Source organism: Vigna unguiculata, chromosome 4, assembly GCF_037176805.1.
Source record: "Vigna unguiculata cultivar grain cowpea cultivar isolate G323 ecotype 2 chromosome 4, ASM3717680v1, whole genome shotgun sequence".
Taxonomy (NCBI): Eukaryota; Viridiplantae; Streptophyta; class Magnoliopsida; order Fabales; family Fabaceae; genus Vigna; species Vigna unguiculata.
Genome location: NC_140795.1, coordinates 2832724 through 2853571, shown reverse-complemented (window position 1 = coordinate 2853571; position 20848 = coordinate 2832724). Strand labels below are relative to the sequence as shown.

The 20848-nt window shown below is 32.1% G+C and overlaps 3 protein-coding genes across 3 annotated transcripts; all 3 read right to left on the bottom strand.

Moving 5' to 3' along the window:
• Positions 1-12: 12 nt before the first annotated feature.
• LOC114180390 (ras-related protein RABA6b-like) lies at positions 13-3587 on the bottom strand. Its single transcript, XM_028066701.2, has 2 exons — positions 3225-3587; positions 13-659 (listed from the first exon to the last, which is right to left on the bottom strand). The coding sequence occupies exons 1-2, from the start codon at positions 3449-3451 to the stop codon at positions 227-229; spliced, it is 660 nt and encodes a 219-aa protein (XP_027922502.1). The 5' UTR covers positions 3452-3587; the 3' UTR covers positions 13-226.
• Positions 3588-7950: 4363 nt separating this feature from the next.
• On the bottom strand, positions 7951-8746 carry LOC114181355 (uncharacterized). The gene has a single exon (XM_028067781.2). The coding sequence runs from the start codon at positions 8684-8686 to the stop codon at positions 8150-8152; it is 537 nt and encodes a 178-aa protein (XP_027923582.1). The 5' UTR covers positions 8687-8746; the 3' UTR covers positions 7951-8149.
• A 3123-nt stretch (positions 8747-11869) lies between these two features.
• Positions 11870-12913, bottom strand: LOC114182561 (thaumatin-like protein). The gene is made up of 2 exons (XM_028069449.2): positions 12821-12913; positions 11870-12692 (listed from the first exon to the last, which is right to left on the bottom strand). The coding sequence occupies exons 1-2, from the start codon at positions 12876-12878 to the stop codon at positions 11983-11985; spliced, it is 768 nt and encodes a 255-aa protein (XP_027925250.2). The 5' UTR covers positions 12879-12913; the 3' UTR covers positions 11870-11982.
• Positions 12914-20848: the final 7935 nt, after the last annotated feature.

Sequence of the window (20848 nt, the reverse complement as noted above, 5' to 3'; positions counted from 1 at the left end):
GGTTCAGAGACATTGAAAACAAACATTTCAGCATTTCTTGTCAATAAAGTTCTCTATTTTTTACTGTGATCTGATACAGGAAAAATGCAAACCTAGTATCTGTACATAAAAAGGAACACATCAAATAAGAACTAAAAGGAATGTGGGGAAATTAAACGGGAAGAATCAACAGCTGAATGATCAAAGACAGTTGCAGAATACCAAAAATTCATCATGTAAGCTATAATCAGGAACAGCAATAATTAGGTTGTTTAGTAGCAGTGACTTCATCAGCTATATGGATTTCCTTGCCATTAGGAAGATTTAATGATGTGCCATTGATTTTGGTTTCCAAACTTTTGTGGCTTATGATGTCATGAATCTTGGTGATCATTTCTAAGAATGCTTCTTCAACATTCTGATTCTGCAGAGCAGAAGTTTCCATGAAACACAACCTTTCTGTCTCTGCATACCCTTTTCCTTCTTCTCTCTCAACTTCTCTTGATTGCCCCAAATCAGATTTGTTTCCCACCAAAACCACCACCATGTCATCTCCTCCAAACTCTCTCAACTCATGAAGCCATTTTCTTACATTCACAAAAGTTGCTCTCTTTGTTATGTCATACACCAGCATTGCTCCCAAGGCTCCTCTGTAGTATGAGCTTGTGATTGCCCTAAACCTACCACATAGTTGTTCAAATATCTTTGAGAATGAAAATTATGAGTACACTGCTATGTAAATCCAGATACAACGGTGAAAATGGAAAATAATTGTTGTTTTAATTGAAACAAAATATAAGGGCCTATATACAATTTAATATAACATTTCCTAGTCCTTCTTCAAGTTTTGCAAGAAAATATGGTTGAATCATACTCTCATGAATGAAAACTATTTACCATAAGAGTTTTCTCTATAGATGATGATGAATTTGGGTATTGTTGAGTTAGGCAACTAGAAACAAAATAATGATCATGGATTAGGGTTGGTCACCAAAACCCTCAGCACAATTTCACATGCATATGTTCCACTTCAATTTTGTTCTTACTCACCATCATTTTCATCCCTTCTATTAAGTTTTGGCTCAACTTGTTCTATCCTTGTCATGGACCAACCAAACCCAATAACCTTACCCTATTCTAAAATTACATTGCATTAGACAAAAAAAGTTGGTTTCTACTTTTTACACTAGAGTGAGGGTACCCTACTTTTAAATTCACTGATTTTGTAATTGAAAAATGATGTTAAAACTTCTACACTTTCTCAATCCCATCATTCAAATTGATCATTGAAGCAAAGTGCATTGCATTGCAACTTTTCAATTATGCTAGATGAGAAACAAAACATTTTTGGCTCATATACCCAATTTTAAGTGCTTTAAGTAACTATGAAGATTCATGAAGTGACTTTTGAACCTTTTGTGGTGATTTTTCTTTTACCATGTAGTGTCTCCCTTTTTGTTTTCTAATTTCAACTCTGACCCAAATTTGACTTAAATGTATATCCATTATATCATGAAGGTTTGGTAATAGTCAATTCATATATTAATGTATTAGGTTATGTTAAGTGGGCCAAAGAGCATCTCAACATATTCTAACACTTCTTTTAGAACAGAAAATAAGGAAAGTTGGTATGAATTATGTTAAAGAATTTTTGTGGAGTAGTAATTATTGTTGTTTGCAATTTTAAATTATTCATAATAATTGTTGCTCGATATAAAAAGTGAAAATATTATTAAATGCTATCTTTATAGAGATGGGATTATATTTAAAATAGAGAAAATTAATTTATTGAAAAGAAACTTTGAATACTAAAATTTTATACAGTAGAAATGTAATTGGCCTTATTTTTAAACAAAAAAAAAACTTTTTAATTTAAAATCTTAGTTTTCTTAAAAGGAGACCATAGAGTGTAAGATTTTTCCTACAAACTGCATCTAATTTTCTTTGTCATTAAATTTGCTTAAACCTAATTACAATGTTTGTATTAAAATTTGGGTGAGGTCACAGACCTAGTGCGTCTACTTTTTTTTCTTTTTGTTGTCTTAAAAAAGTAGAGACCAAAATTAATTTTTGAAGTGTTTGCTTCAGAAGAAAGCAACCAAGTCTTTCACAACTCAATGATCTATCTACAAGTGTTCATTTTATGGGCATTTTAGTTATAAACCCTAAAAAATACATATAAATCCTATGTTGTGCTTTGAATTCAATGCATGATTATCTATCTATCAAATGTGTTTAGGTCCACATTAAAGATTTCTAGATTTTGCTTTCCGTCCACAAAACCTAATCTATATTCAATTAATCTATGACTCAGTAACCAAAAATTATGAGATATTAAATTCAAACTTCATTATCAATAACAATAAAACTATACCCAATTGGCACCCCTCATCCAAAAGCATAATTTAAAAAAAAAATTGAAATAATTCTATCCCTAAAAAGCAAATCATTTATTTATTATTACTCCTAGAGAATTTTTTAGAAAAAAGTTCCAACCAATAAGGAGTATTTTCCCCTACTTATACAAATATAATTGAAAAAACAAAATTGCTGTGAAATTTTTGTTTCTTTATGTTTATCTTGACCTAATTACACAAATATTTTGTCCCTTTCACGACCAAACAAATGGCAGAGAGTCATAGGAAGGAAACAAAAATGCAGGCAAAAGAAAAGGTGGTGGGACATGATATTGTGAGAAAGTTGATAAGGCAAAGGGATTGAAAAGTTGTTAAAAAATTGAAATAATAAAAGTCAAATTAATTTAATTCATTAAACTCTTCTAGACTAAGCAAACCAAAAACACCGACTTTGAATTTGAAAAACAAAAAAAGAGTTTAACTTTTCATCGAAAAGTAAAAGAAAAATTGAAACGAAACCAACACCAAGAAGAAGACAAATTCCCAAAGTACCATGCAACTGAGTTCTGCACATCTTCTGCAATCTGCATTCTGCAGATTCAAAAGGGTTCTTGTATTTCTTGATTAAGCCAAGAACAACACTTTAATACAGTTTCTTAATCAAAATTATCATAAGCAATTCTGATTAAAAGAAAACAGCACAGGGTCTAAGCAAAACACCACTGAAGATCATGAAGACAAAGTGAAAGAAAGTGACAGAAAGAAAGATAAAGTGATGATGATGATGATGATGATGAATTAATTAAAGAGAGATAAAACACAGTGATTGATATTGGAAGCAGTTGGAAAGAAATAAAAAATTGATGAGTTTGGTTTGGTTTGGTTTACCTTTCTTGGCCGGCAGTGTCCCATATCTGTGTTTTGATGAGTTTGTTCATCACTCTGATGTTTCTGTAAGCAAATTCAACACCTATGGTTGGTTTGGAATCTAATCTGAATTCATCTTTTGCAAACCTTGATATCAGATTTGTCTTCCCAACGCCCGAGTCTCCAATCAGAACAGCTTTGAAAAGGTAATCACACTGTTCATCAAAGGCATCATCAGCCACAGCCATGTTTCTGTCACAACTTTCTTTCTCTCTCAACCCTTCTTCTTCTTCTTCTTCCCAGAGAGAGAGTCAAAGCAGAAGAAACAAAGCTATGGAGGATTGAAGCCTCTGATATGAATGAAGTATATATATATATATATATATATATATATATATATATGGCAGTGACGAGGGAGAAAGTTGTTAATAAAAGGGGTGCAGAGTTATGTCATCATCATGTATATGGTTAGAAAGCAGAAGAGAACACTGTCCAATTATATGCTGTTAATAACTTACCATGCATATATATATATATATATATATATATATATATATATATATATATATATATATATATATATATATATATATATGTATGCAGTAAACAGAATATTATAATAGAGATTCTGATAATGAATAATGAATAGATGTGGTGTATACGTTTGTACAGTGTTAAGTATGCATTTATTTTGTTTTTGTTATAATGGTATGTAATAATAGGAATGAGAAAAAGGAGATAGAAAATGTTGTATGAATTATAGTATATGTAGTATTTCTTTAATTGATTGATATTATGTTGTGCAAGCTATTCAATATTTTTAATTAATATGAAAAAATTATATTAATTACGTATACACATGTTATTAATATGAAATTAGGAATTTCAATTAAAATTTTGTTTTTTATATGAAATTAGGAATTACAGTAAATCTTTACCTATAAAGGGGTATTCAAATTGATTTAAGCTTTTAAAAAACGAGTGAAATTAAATTAGTTTTTTCTTCAAACCTTATCAAAATAAGGTATATAGGTTAAGAATTCTTCTTGATAATATCTATACATATAGATTTTCAAATCTAACCGAAGATTAATATGAACGATCTCAAACTTCACTTAGATATTCAATTAATTTGAACGATAAAAATTCTAATGTGTAATAATTTAAAAAATTAAATTGATATATTTAAGAATGAAAAGTAGTGAAGATTATGGGAAAAGATTAAGTAATGTCTATACGCATCATCACCTAAATGGAAAACAATAAAAATATATATGACCAAAGTTTCATCCACGATTATAGATAGATAAATTAATGTTAATATATTACAATGTGACGTGCAATGGAAAGTAATCCACACTATATTATATGCATCTCTATTTATTCTTTTAAAGTTAAATTAATCATACAGAAGTATTACATCACTTATTTATTTGGTGAAGTTTAAATTAAATGAGGAATGACGCAAATTGATAATGAAGTTAATAACTTTGAGGATAAAGTTTTATTATAATAAGAAAATATGAAGGAGGAAAACAATGAATGAATATCTATCGTGTAGCATAAAAAAAACAAAAAAGGAAATATATTTTATTTAGTATTTTATGTCTATAAATTGTTTTTGGAGTTGCATGTGAAAGCATTGAAAAAGACAAGATGAATGGTCCATAACATTCGATATGAACAATGTGGTGAGAGACCCAACCATGTGGTTGCTCTTAGGGCATATGCAATAAAAAAAATGATAATGATATTTTGACTACTAAATTTTAACAACTTTTTTTTGTAATATGAGATGTCATCTTCTAAATAATTTTGAAATATTGATAATGAAAAAATGAAAAACCACTCAGAAGATACCATCTAAGGTTGTAAGAGAAAATTGTCAAAATTTAGTAGTTAAAAAATTATTTTTCTTATTCGATATCATTTGGTATGGGACTAATTTTGTGTTTTTTTTTTTAAAGTTGAGGAGTAATTAATGGAATACAAAGATTCATTTAAATATTTTTTTTTACTTGTCAAGTTTTACTTCTTTTTTTGTTGCATTATGCATGATGAGTTTGGGCCAATCAAACCCATTATGGGAAATCTATATTGAGCTTTCTCTCCCTGCACCGGAAAAATTTTTAACTGCACCCCTATATTTTGACCATAACTATGAACAAAGAATTCGACAACACCAATCTAAAAATGCAACATCTGGAAGAACGAATTGATGAATAATTTTTCGTAATTGTGTTGTTTACTTTATTATTTTTCTGTTAATTTAATGAAGTGTGTTTTCTAACATTATTTGAATTTACCATGATGTGATAACAGTCTCTTTAACCGATGTAAATATTTTCACTTGTGGAGGGTTGATTTTTCAACCAATGTAAAACGGACGCTAATTAACATTAACATCAACTTTTCCTTTTGAATCGGGTGCCACGTTGTTTGTTCCCAACGATTTGCAGCGAAATGTGAAAACAAAAATGTGTGTCCTCAAACACTCCACTTGCAAAATATATATGAATTTAAGGAAAATTATGTCATTTTTGAAAATTTACCGACATAAATAACCCTTTACAATTTAACATTTTTATGCAGATTTTTAACCTTTTTCTTGAAACACGTTATCCAAATGCATAGTTTTCTTGGTAAGATTCCTAATGTGCAAAGATTTTTAACTTTTTCCAATTTCAAATAAAAATATAAATTTCATTTTAAAGTAATTTATAACACAAATTCTCCCGAGGGTAAACATCCAAACACACCCTTATATAAGTGTTTAGAGAACGCTGGCTAATGTCAATTTCATATATTTATGATAAAATTTAAATATAATTTATTCAATATAAAATATTGGATACATAATTTACAAATATATAAAATAAATATAATATCTCTTAAATATATAAGAAGTAATTTATTATCTTATTTATGTGCAAATAGTCAATCTGGTCGTTAAAAGATTGAGATACTCATAATAGATCTCTATAAAAATTCATGCACATTAGTCTTTGAATTTTTTTTGTTTTCCATCTATGTTCCTCTTTCATGACACTCTTAATATAAGTTCACATTACATGTAAATGTCACTGTAACATGTTTTTTACTCCTACGTATTTCCTAGATGTGTTACTTGTTGAATGTCACTGTAACATGTTTTTCACTCCTACATAACTCCTATGTGTTTTAGTTTTACAATTTTGTCAGAAAAATTCATGTAAGCTCAAACTCTTCATCACTTTGAACAAACCCTCTTCCTCTGCTCAAAATAACACCTACACTATCCCCCTCTGTTATATCCAATTAATATGAAGAGAGAGGAGGTGAAGAAAGGAATGCTTACAAGCTTTCCTTATTAAAGAGTAGTATCTAGAATAATGTTGAAGGACTAGATTTCAAAGGATAGAGAGAATTTCTAAGCCATTTGAAATCAGGGTTGTTGTGACTTGGATTAGAAATTAGGTATCAACCAATTGGTCCCAGGGAATTCCATTATGAGAGTGCACAATCAACTTTGAAAGATTTGTTGTAAGGAAAACTATACTTTAATTCCCTTTCTTTATTTCCATCATTTATTATTTATTTTTTGAGATAACTTAGTGTGACTTAGTATTTAGCAATCAATTCTTTCATAAAAATTAAAGATAACGATATTAATCAATAACTATAACTCACATTAAACCACACTAAAGAATAAAAAATAAATAAGAAATGAGAGTCATGCTATCATCATCTTTATCATAAATATCTGAAAAGAAGAGCGAAAAGGATCACTCCACATGATCATATATCAGCTTCAACTCATTCTAGCACTTCCTTTGGAACCGTGTAGGTCGATGCACAATGCAGTGTCATGAGCATCTCATTAGATCTATGATAGTTCAATAATATCGACAAGCCAAAAAGTGTAAAATTTTAAGGTCTTTATTGTCATCGAAAACTAGATTCTCTTACTTTAAATAAATGATATTGATTTGTTTTAAAAGTACTTTTTAGTGATGTTTATCTTCATTTTTCCCTTGACCACATTGGCCAAGAGTTTCTCTCCTTTAATAGGTTGTATGAAGATTTTGGCTTTAATGTTCATCACCTCTATGAACTCCATGATATGAAGGTGAGACACCAAGTGCATGACAAAGCTTTGCGTTTTATCAGAAAAGAGAACCACGTTGTTAATCTAGATGTTATGTTGTCTAATTTGATGAGAGCTTTTAATGGAAAATGATATGTTAACAAAGTTTTTCTTACAAACTTTTTGACAAACTACTAATTTGGGTAAAAAAATATTATTTTATTACTTTATTTTAGTTAAAAAATAAAAAATAATATATTTTAATTCTATTTAAGAAAAGTTTGTCAACTTTGTCAAAATACTTTTTGTCAAAAAGATCATTTTCCTTATGCATAACTCTAATATTTGTGTCAAACACAGGAATAAAATAGTCGAAAAGACTCTGCTAGAAGAAAAAAATTATCAATGACCTATTTGGATATAAATAAAGTTTATACAAAGAGCTATATTTCCTCAAATAATATTGTCCTTACATTTTTATTTTCTCCTTTCAACATCTCTCTCATCTTTCCACCAAACTGACCCCATCAACACTGAAGGCGTCAACGTTTTTCACGACTCGTTGAAATCTAAGCGAAAAATCTTCCACTAACTAGTTTGAGTGAACTTTTCTGGGAATCTAAATTTCAAACTAAGAATAAAAAGCATGAACAACAAGAAATTGTTTACAGATGCACGACCTTACGAATCATAATAAATTTTCCATTTCCAATTTTCCATCATGATTCGGATTCGATCTATGTCTAATGTTTCACTGGAGCAATTCACCAGAACGATAATTATACAAAGAGAAGAAAAAGTAAAAGAGGAAAAAGAAAGAAAAATCGTACTCTGAAAGTAGCCACCGGAGACGCGTCGAAATTTCAATCGGCGGCTAAGACTAATGGACGGAGCCATTGGTGGCACCGCGGTTCTTGGAGGTCATCATCATCGTCTTGAACTCCTCAAAGTTAACGAATCCGTCGCCGTCGGCGTCGACGGACTTGATCATGTCGCGGCATTCATCGACGGAGCACTTGAGGCCAAGGCGGTTGAGCGCGAGGTGGAGCTCCTCAGCTGAGATGAGTCCGTTTTTGTCGCGGTCGTAGAGGTCGAAGGCGTCGCGGAACTCGCCGGCTCCACCGTCGGTGGCGTCGGAGCGGCAGAAGGCGGCGAATTCAGTGAGGCTGATGAAGCCGTCGCGGTCAGTGTCGAGGTCCTCCATGACGCGGCGGAGGTCTTCGGGTGAGACGCCGGATCCGAGCGTCCGGAGCACGCTGTCGAGCTCGTCCGCGGAGATCTTGCCATCGCCGTTGGCGTCGAAGCGGTTGAAGACTTTCTCGAGTTCGTTCATGTCCTCGAAGTAAGGAAATGACTCGGGATCCGATTTAGGTTTCGGGTCGGTTTCTGAAGGCGCGGGTGGGTTCGTTGTTGCCATAGCTTCTTTCGTTCGGATTTAGCTTTTGGTTTGGATGAAGGGTTGAGGGTGCTTTTGATTCTGGTTTGGCTTGCTTTTATAGTGGTTTGCACTGTTGCGATTAGTGTCTTGTGTGGGACCACAACTGATTCGAAAATTAGAACGTTGTGGACTTGTCAAGGACAATGTGCTTTAAAAAAAAACGTAAAAACGGAAAGTGTACATTTCAAAAATAAATAAATAATAATAATAAATAATACATTCTCTTGCCATACATTTTTTTTCCACTCTGACTAAAATTTATTAAATAAAATTATATTTTTAATAAATTTTAATAAAGATTGCCAAAGGAGGAAGAATGGCACATTCTGATGCCTAAAAAGTTAGATTCATTGCTTGAAGGATGAAGATGGGAATTTAGTTTCCCCACTGAGTATTGAATGAATTGCGTGGACTTTATGCGATGTGTCAGCTGTATCTGCATCACTGCATGTGACTCTATTACCAACCCTTCAATGCATGCCTTTGACTATGCTTTTGACTTTTGACATGTGAAAAAAAAAATCGAGGTGTCAAAATGGTCATTTCTCTTGGTTTGATTTCATTCACTATGAGTTAATTATTTGGTGGACCAATTCAATTTGACTCATTTATAAGCGAGCCAAAAAATTTTGAATTTAACTCGGCTCACTACGAGTTTAATCTGGGTGAGCCAGATTATTGGTGAGCTGGGTCAAAAATTAATACGTACTGACATTTATAGAAAAAATTTCAATACAACCTGATCTAAACCTGTGATGAACCGAGTTGATCCACGAATTTTGATCCACTTTGACGATTCTAAGAAAAACTATTACTCTTTAATATATTTGATCTTCTTATTTTAACATGTATTATATCTTTTTTCGATAATGATATAAAATTTCAAAAAACTCATTTAATTTTTATTTTACCAAAAATTTTAATGAGAATTTAGCATTTTAAACTAGAACATTCAATGTTATTTTTATCTAAATGATAATCTAAGTATTTATAACTTTTAAAACACTCATGTCCAGTTTCTTTTAGGGATAATAAGCATTGCATAATAAGGTATTAGGTAATTGTAGAGTTTGATCTTTTAAGTTAAGCTAACTTTGTGAAGTGAAATGTTAATAAAATTAATATATCTTTTGGTCAATAATAGTATTATTAAATATCAAGTTTATATGAAAGATACTTTGAATCTAATGAATGTGAGTTAATATTTTGTGATCGACAAAATGCCACATCTCTATTGAGAAATATGTAGTCTTTTATGTCATATATCTCCTTTGTGAAAATGTCTTTGGTACTAGGTAGGCAAAATATATCAATGAATAGATGAAAACTTAATTATCTCTCCTCATTAAAATGCATTTGTGTCTATTAGTAAAAGTATTTTTTTATATATCTTTAGGTGGCAAAAGTAATTATATCTACCAAACTTTTAAGTCTACACCATCCATGTCTCTTCTTAATTAGAAATTTAAGGAAAAAGGATTTTAATGACCATTGAATTCCTTGAATCTCGAATCTTGCATTCACGGGGATCAATGTTTTATTATTGGTCAAATGTTTCATCTGTCTCTCGATAATTGAATATGTAGTAAATTATATTCTTAATATATGAAAATGCATTTCAATTAGTTAAGTCGGTAAAATATCCATCGATGTTAATCAACAAATTGACTGAATGTCTATTAATAGGATTTTGTAATAGTAAATCTTATTTTAATTTTTTTTAAGTGAGTAATTTCTTTTTTGGATTTTATAGGTTATGAGAGTATTTAAAAAAATGCCTTTTTAAGATCTTGATAGATTTTCTACAAGAATTCCTCCATTATGTTATAAATTCATGAAGATATTTTAGTACAAAATCTCGTAAAATTAAGATCATGTACATTTAAGATTTTAAGTAACTATATTCCATTTGAAAATTTCTTGTGAGAATCTTAAAAAAAACATGATGATATGAAGATATGCAATTGGAGAAATAATTGTACAATAAACTACCTCAGAAAGCAGTTCTCATTAAATAACATCATTTATAATATTTTCAAACAAGTTGTGATTTTTTGTGCTCAGTTTGTTGCCATTGTTTATACGTTTCCTTTCTGCTTTTAGTGATAGAAAGCCCAGCAAATGAGTTTAGATTATTATTGTACTTTATATTTGGAGTGGGTCCATTTGATTTTGGTGTGGTGGCGACTTAAGACATTTTTAACTTAAGATTTTGTAATTTCCTTTTAAGAAAGGAAAAACAACTTATAGATTATACAATCCAAAAATCCTAACTTTCAAATTACAAAACAAAAATTATTTTAATATAAAATTATAAGAAAAAAATTATGAAAGTTGGTGAAGAAAACAACTACCAATGCTATGCAATTTGGACCCATGAAAGAAGAAGCAACCCTAGGTGGAACTAATTATAATAATTGAATGAACACCTTAAAATTTCTTATCATCAAACATGAATTCAAATTATATGGTAACTTATGTTACTATGGTTTTTACCTTATTTTTTAAATAAGATTAAATATATTTTTGGTCTCTTAATTTTTACTGAAAACTGGAATTAGTTCATCTTCAAAAGTTTGATCCAATTGAGTCTCTTAATTTTAGAACTGTATGAATTTAGTTCTTATAAATTTTAAACATCTTCAAAACTTTGATCCAATTTAGTCATCCAACTTTAAAACTACATGAATTTAATCATTTTAACCAAATTTTGTTAAATTTATTTAAAATTTTAAACGTATTTCATAATATCATTTAAATTGTATATGTTGTCTAACACATTTTCACTTAAACGTTAGTTAAGAAACAACTATTGATAGCATTTGAGTTGTTTATATCGTTTAACATATTTTTGCTTAAACGTTAACTAAGAAATTATCATACAACATGTTCGAAACTTTAAATAAATTTAACAAAATTTGATTAAAAGAACTAAATTCACACATTTTTAAAGTTGAGACTAAATTGGGTTAAAATTTTGAAAAAAAATTAATTTAATTTTAAGTGGAAGTTAAAAAATAAAAAACATATTTAACCTCTAAAATATACTAATTTTAATAAACTGAAAAATAATTAATATATTTTTAAAATGTTATAATTAATTAATATAAATATTTTGAAGACAATAGAAAAACGGTACTAAAAACGAAACGAAACGAAACGGAAAGTCAAGAAACATCCATGGAATATATAAATTGGACATTGGCATTACAATATCTTTACTAAAACACACATTATTCCATAAATGAGAGTTATTCTTGAATTACCCAATACAATTAATTAGGGCAGAAAGTGACCAAATAATTAGCACTGGGACAAGTAAAAAGACTACTCAAGTCATCATAGGCAAAGGAGTAAGCCATGGGACAAGCACTTTTGAAGATTCTAGAATATTGGGTGGGCCCACATGTCTGTGCAGTTCCATGGCTGCCTGTGCAACAGTAGTTTGGCGAATTGAAAGCCCTGCATGCACTCTTGCACGCCACCACGCGCTTCTTGTCCTTTGACCGCACCTGCAGAACCGCCGGACACATTGTATTGAGGTCCTTTGTACAGCCCGCAAACTGACACTTTCCCGGTACTGGGCCGAGGCCCGGGCCTCTGACTGGGATTATGCTCATGGGAAGGTTGTAACCATCTACTAAACTAATGTCGTAGTAAGCTAGTTCAGTGCCAGTACCAATGTTGATTTCAGCAAGGGTGGCAGGCGGGGCGCCGCCAAGCCCATTACAGAAGAGACCGGCACCGCAGTCTCCAGTATCACATTGGCCACGGCCCGCAGCATCAAAGTTGCAGCCGACACGGGGCCAAAAGCGGCCTGCCCATAATGGGGGAAGTTGGAGGGTCTGGTTCTGGTGAGGAGGGAGGAATAAACCGCCACGGGCTAGTATGGGCTTTCCTGCGTTGGACTGGATCCCGGGCCAGACTGGGTGAGAACATTTGTTGTAGAGTGTTACTGTTGTTGCTGAAGCCCAAGGCTTAGGCACTATTGAGATTGAAAATAAGTGACAAACGTAAGTTAGTTCAGATGTTACGTGAGAAAAAAATGGTAGAAAACGTAAGAACCTTTTGTGTGGGTTTGAATCCGTAACGAAAAATGTAGAAGAAAAATACCTGAAATGTTGAAGAGGAGGAAGAGGACGAAAAAGAGGGTGTGGATGAACCTTTGCATGATGAAGACTACAATGTGATTGTTTTGTGTTTGCAATCCCTGCTTCTGTCTTTGCATATATATATATATATAAAAAAAAAATGGGACTCTCCGAAAAAATAATAACAAAAAATCGTTCCGCAACTTATTTTAATAATATAATTATGTAAACTAATAACTTAAATTAAGATATTAATATATTAGATTACTAAATGTCTTTTTTTATGATGCGAAAGTATCATCTCTTTTTGAAAAGAATGGATGTGGACAATGAGAAATTATCAATGGAAAACCTTTGTTATTTAATGAGTATATTTCCTATCATATATGATACTATGTTTTATTTAAGTTTAACTTGACATTTTATTTCATAAATAAATAAATAAATACTCTTTTTTCTTACAATTTATATCTATCTTTTTTTTTTGTTATGTCCTTACCATACACCTATATATTTAAATTTCATCAGTAGTTTAATTTTTAAAGTTTTACACATTCTAATTTCTTTATTTTAACATTATTTAGTTTGCATTTTATATGTACTATTTTTATTTCTTTTTTTAGTTTTATACACATAATTGTTAATTATTTTAATATATACAGACTAAACTAAACTTATACATAAGTGTACAAAATATTAAAATATAAATAGATTTTTTAATGAATAAAAATTTAAATCTAAAACTTATTCAATATATAAGTTAAAACAGTAACAAAACGTTATACTTAATAAAAGTCAAATGAGTGTTTACATTAATTGCTATTTAATATTTAGAGAAAGAAAACGAACAAAATATCTAAATATAATACTTTCTCACTGGGAAGTTATAATTATTCTTGAAATTTGTAATCTTTTGAACTGTACTCTTGTTTGTATTTGCTAAAATATTAAATTTTACAACCTGTTACTGACAAATAATTAAATGAAACATTTTAATCTTTAAATAGGCTGGTTTTATAATAAATGCACACCAAGTCTATCTCACTTTCACCCGTCCAACTTAAATGTTTATTTATTAGTTTTAATAGTTAGGAAAAAAACATAAATATAATATAAAGTTTGATTCGATGTAATAAAAAACAAAGTAATGTAACTAGATGAATAAATGTATATAATTTTTTTGATTTTAAATAATATAACATCTTTTAGTTACAATTTATAAAATATTAAATAACATGCTATTGTTGAACACAGACCAAAGTACAAAAACGTATGTACCAGAAAAATTTGTGTTATTGAATTAAAAAACGTAGGTTGACTTGAAAGCCTCCTACAGTAGTTATTATTAGAATCACACCCAGATTTATATGCTAAAATCATGGGTGGTTAATTGAAATTGAAAGAGAATTGAATCTAGTTTAACATATTAGGAAGCCTTAAGGAATTGATCCAACTTCAAAGATTTGTTCATAATATTTGTAACGAATATGTGATTTGTAATAACTCAGTCTAACTACGTATGTATTTCCACATTTTTTTGTAGAAGATGCCTAGTTCAGGGGTACCTTTCAAGTACCTTAATATACGTTGCGTTTTGCAACAAGCCAATGAGATTTCGTAGGACAAGACATAAATTTGCTAATCAAACTTATTTCATAAATAATATCTGGACGAGTTGCAGTCAAGTATATAAGCTCCCAACTATTTACCTAAACATGGTTGAATAAACTTAGTCCCAACATCCTCTTTTGACAGTTTGGTGCCTGAGGCATTAGGATTTTTCACTACATTGCTATTCTCCATATCAAACCTAGCTAGAATCTCACAAGTATATTTTCTTTGACAAATCAAAATTCTTTGTGAATTTTGCACAACTTCTATTCCAAAAAACAATACCTCATCATTCCTAAATCAGACATCTCAAATTTTGACATCACTAACCTTTTAAATTCATTACACATGTTCCAATCATTTCCCGTATATATCAAGTCATCAACATAAAGGCTTATAATTAAATTTTTATTTCACTCATTTGCTTTTGTAAATAGAGTATGTTCACATATGCATCTTTCAAAACCTTTACGAGAGAAATAATTCTCTATCTTGTTGTACCATGCTTTTGGTGCCTATTTAAGGTAATACAATGTTTTTCTTAATTTGAAAACTTTGTCTTCTTCCCATTTCTTCACAATATCACTAGGTTGTTGTACATAAATATCTTCCTTGAGTTCACCATCAAAGAAGACACTCTTTACATCTAATTGAAAAATGTTCCAACTATAATGAGCTGACATAACAAGTATGATACGAATGGTGTCAAGCCTAGCAACCAAGGCAAACACCTTTGTATAATCAATCCATATCCTTGAGCATAGCCTTTCGCCACTAATCTTGCTTTAAATTTGTCTATTTCACCATTCTCTTTGAGCTTGGTCTTGAAAATTCATTTAACTCTTGTGGGCTTCACTCCATTTGGTGCATCAACCAATTCCCAAGTCTTATTTTTCTTGATTGACTCCATCATCGCATTTCTCCATTTCAAACTCTTATTAGCTTCTTCAAATGATAGTGGATCATTCTCGATTACCATCACCATAGCATTTTAAGTCATCTTCATCGGACAAGCCTTTACCACTTTTGTAATTGCCATCCAACCGGTTCTCTCCTATTTCATTTTACCCTCCTCAAATTGGATTTTCATGATCATGATTATGTGGTTCAGAATGTGTACCAGACCTCGTGGAATCATCAATATCATTATTTTGTTCTTCCTTTTCCCCAATTTCACTCTCGACCTCCACATCTTCTTCCCAATTTAAAACATTTTGCTTGCATTCTTCTTCATTCTCCTTCCATTTCCAATTCTTTTGTTCTTCAAAAATAACATCTTTATTGATGAGAATCTTTTTGGATATAGGATCAAACAAGCCATAGGCTTTAGATTCCTCACTTACTCCCATAAGGACACACTTATTGCTTTTGTTATCTATTTTTAATTTATGTTGATCAGGTATGTGAACATGAGTTATTCATCCAAAAATTCAAAAATATTCCATTGTGGGTTTAACTCCACTCCAAGCTTCTTTTGGAGTTTTATCTGACACAGCTACCGTAAGGACACCTCTTGAGAACATGTACACATAATTTAGCAACTTTTGCCCAAAATATCTTTGGAACTTGTTTCTCAATCAACATGAACGGTATCATATTCACTATTGTTCCATTCTTCCTTTCAATCACTCCATTCTGTTGAAGAGTGTAAGTTGTTGTCAATTGTCACCTTATGCCTTGATCCTTGCAAAATTTCCCAAATTCATTTGAGGTAAATTCACCATCTTTATCTGTCTTTAAGCAAGTAATACATACATTAGCTTCCTTTTCAACATAAACTTTGAAACTTTTAAAATGGAGAATGTCTTTGACTTTTCATGTGAGAAGTAAATCCAAGTTTTACGAGATTGAGGTGGGTTTGATAAGCCCACATAATTTTGTATGAACAAGTTGAAACTTGTTCGATGCTCTCCATGCACTTTTTTAGGATAGATTTTCAATGTTGCTTTCCTTCTAAGTAATGTGTGCATAGATCCTTCGGAGTTGCAATTGAGGGTAACTCATTAACCATCTATTTCGAGAAGAGTGTCTTCAGGACATTATAATGTAGATGACCAAATCAGTAGTGCCACAAATGAGATTCATTCTCTGACTCCACCTGAAAACATGTAGGATTTTTTGGCGTCATAGTAGCTGCCATAGAGAACATCTTATTTCCAATCATTTTGTAACATTCCTAAGGAATATTACTTTTAAAATACTATAAGCGAATTAAAAGAAAATAAAATAAGACGCAATAATATTGATAATACCTCATTTATAATCACATGTTCCCAAAATACGAGGAAATAAAAATCGCAACGTTGCATACAATATAAATGTCATAATCCAAATTTATTACAACTATAAAAGCTAAAATAGCTAATGTCCAAAAACATGAAAAATATCATAAAACTCAAAGTCTTCAAATGCCCATATAATCCTGCTCTCCAAACTCAAGCGTCTCCTGGCTCACCTGTCAAATCATCTACTTCCGGATAATAAATTATTCGATCATCGCCACACACAAACAAATAGGGTGAGCTATGCATATATAAATATAAAATAAATATGACACCCATCCCAAGAAGTAAATTTACTGATATGTGTTAAATGCAAATTATCCACCCCTGATCTCATATTCCTTCATGAGTCATATGCATGAAACTAGGTCTTGGGACTTTACTGTGCTCCCACGAAACTATCCCTTTCGTGGTCCAACCCTACGAGCCAATCCTGCTCATAGTCCAACCCCACAGACTCCTCATCTGTAGTAAAACATCCAAGCCTTCCTAGCTTGGACCCTGGCACGCACGCAATCACCATACTATGGACTCCTCGCCCAATAGCAGCCAACGGGAATAAAACTATTCCTTGCCCATTGTGCGTCTGACGCATGTAATCACCATACTAAGGACTCCTCGCCCAATAGTAGCCGACGGGAACTAACCAGTTCCATGCCCATCATGCGTCCCACCACCAAACACATCCCAGACCCCTATTGGACTTAGTCCGTCAAGCCCAAGCATAAAAGTGAGTGAACTTAGTCCTTCAAGTCCACTAATCCATGCATAAACAATTCCACAACAACCAAAATCGCCTGGCACCACCTAGACTCCGCTAGGCGGAAACTGGAAGTCAACCGCCCGAAGGCCACACCCTTGCCGCCAGGCGCCAACGGCCAAACAGGAGCCACGCTACTCCGTCATTGCCTGGCGGACACAACGCTGCGGTCAGGCGCCTCCTGCAGACAGTGGCCATTGCCACTGATTTAGACCCTACCGCCTGGCGGCTCACCCCGCGCCGCCAGGTGCCATACCAGTAGCGCAATGCTACTGGTTTTTTGGCACTATTCACGTGTCTTAAGAGGTTCCAAACTTGAAATTCGTCTTTCGCACATCAATCATAGTAATTAAGGCATAACACCACAACTAAACACAACAATTACAATTAGTTCATGCCCAAATTAAATATTAACATGTCCTAACATGCTTTACTTTATTCACTAATGAAACAATTCAAGAGATGGTCCATATGGTACCCTCCCCTTGCAACAACACAATTAAACAGTGTACAATACTCTATCAAACTCCAGTTACACACCCAAATCCTGCCAAATCAATTTAAGCATACACACATACTCTTCATCCATACTTGCATTAAACTTGCCCCATATCCACAACATACCCCGAGCCTCATACACATACAATTTAATTTTCATATAATTCAGGTCACTAAGTTTACAACCATGAGTGCACCAATACTGAAGTAATGAGACCATCACTGCAGTAACCATTAGTTATGAATTATCTAATCCATCCAACTCACACACATAATTTTCATAATTATCACCAAATGACATACACCCTAAAACATAGTTTATTGCACACCACAACACTTTCTACAGGTTCCCCAATTAAACCACTCCCATAAAGGGAATCCACACAAAACAAAATTTTCTTCTGAGCTGATGGGTCGCCTGGCGGCAGCCTTAGTGCCGCCAGGCGGTGCGTGAAAAACTAGGTTCTACCCAGGTTCCTCCTGCACCCAGCATAACTTCTCCAACCACCCAATACCATCTTTACCTTAATACTGACACAATTTCTCATGCACATCACATCCAAGGGTTCATAACATATTCATATTAACATCAATCACACGCAATCAATGCACCTCTCATAACATTAGCTATGTCATTCATCCCCGATCCCAACATAAACCCTACAATCCCAAATTCATACAATCTTGTTCCACTTTGGCAATTACAAATAACAATTCACAGTACCAAAGATTTTCATATCAGAATAATCACTTCCCAGCATCCCCACATCACGAAAACATCAACATTCGCGAGAACTGTGCAAGCCAATTTCCGTCGCCTGGCAGGCAACACTTAGCCGCCAGGCGGTTTCTGGAAATTTCCAGAAATCCGACAGAACTCAACGCAAACACTAAAATGCACATTCCAATCAGGGATGGCAACGGGGCGGGCGGGGACGGGTTTCACTATCACATACCCATCCTCGCATAAAAAATTCATCCTCATCCCCATACCCATACCCAAACCCAACGAGTATCAAACTTTTGTCTCATCCCCATCCCCACCGGGTAACGGGTATAATCTCGTACTCATACCCGTACCCGTGTTCTAACTATTTCAATATTAATTTTTATAAAAGAAAAAAAATAATGGTAAAGAAAACATAATATTATCAAATATTCAATATTAGGAGGATGATTGTTTCTTCCATATCAAATACTTTGAAATAAATTATAATTGTCTACATTTTATATTAGAATACCGAATAAAATTTCATGAGAACCAAAATATTTATTAAATTTGCAAACTACAACATTGATGAAACTTAGTTGATAAAATTAAAAAATATTTCAAAAAAATATAAAAGGAAAACAAATATTCAAATTAAAATATATTTTAAATGTTTGTTTACTTCAATTTTTTAAATTCTAATGAATCTCTTTTTTATACACTAATAAAAGTTATAATACATCACTTGATCAAAATGACACAAAGAACAAATAATAAACATAATAATAAAATTTTGACATAGATTTTGTATCTTTTGAACTTCAATATATGTTGGATAGTGACAAATAAATATTCATAGCAAATACATTAAATTTTTATATTGTAGTAAATAAAATTTATTTATACAATTAAAGTGAAAAAATTACAGTATATTAATAATGAGTTATAAAATAACAAATAATTAGATAGAATATATCGAAATATTATTCTACATGATGAAATAAACAATAAATATTAAAAAACTAACAAATGTGTGTTTTAGAAATAATCTGAGAGACTATTGAAAGAAATTGCAAAAAAAAATTAAATGTATAATTAATGTGAGGTGAAACAAACATATAGTTAGAATTTAGTATGATATTTAGAATTCTTTTTGAAAAAAAAGTATATTAGTCTTATCTATATATCAATGATTTTGGAGAATTTTTTTCTTAACCTCATTTTCCTTATTCATTTTCTCTTTAAATATTATATTTTTATTATTAGAGATATTAAATTTATTTTATTTATTATATTAATTTTTTAATATAAATAAAGTATTTATTTTACATGAAAAACACAATCTAATTTTAATGTTCTCCCTTCTTTAGAGTTTAATATGATATTTAGATTTTTTTTTCAAGTCTTATTTATAGATCTAATGATTTTGAAGATTTTTTTTTTCAAATATTTTTCCTTGCTCCTTTATTTATTTTTTTGTTTGGAATTTCTAAACTCATTATGTCCAAAATATTTTATTTGATGAGAAACTTTTTCCAAGGTTCACTTTCACTCTTTCAATACTCTTTATATTACTTTCTATTTGTAGGGCAGAAAGTTACAATATAACTTGCAATAGTACAAGAAACTACACTAGAAGGCTCTTTATCAGAGAGAAAAGTATAAGCCTTAGGACAAGCTTTCTTGAAGATTCTAGAATATTCATTGGGCTCACATGTCTTTGAGTTTGCACATGGGCTCTTGCACGCCACCACAGTCTTATTGTCCGGTGAGTGCACTTGCAGGCCCGCGGGGCACAGGGCGCTGAGGTCATTTTTACAGCCCACATAGTGACACTTAAAATCATGTGGGCCTGTGTATGGGGTTATGGTGATGGGGACGTTGTAACCGTCCACGAAGCTTTTGTAACATCCCTGGCTACCCCTCCTCAGGTCCTAGAGGCTGTCAGGTTACTACAGCCCAATGCACCCCAACCCCTCACCCTTCTCCGTCCATTCATACTGGGTGGGTTGTTGCCAGTGGGAATCGAACCCCCAACTTGACCTTTAACACCTCTGGCTCACCAGCAGATGCTACCAGCTGTGGTAACATCCCTGGCTACCCCTCCTCAGGCCCCAGAGGCTGTCAGGTTACTACAGCCCAATGCACCCCAACCCCCCACTGGCAACAACCCACCCAGTATGAATGGAC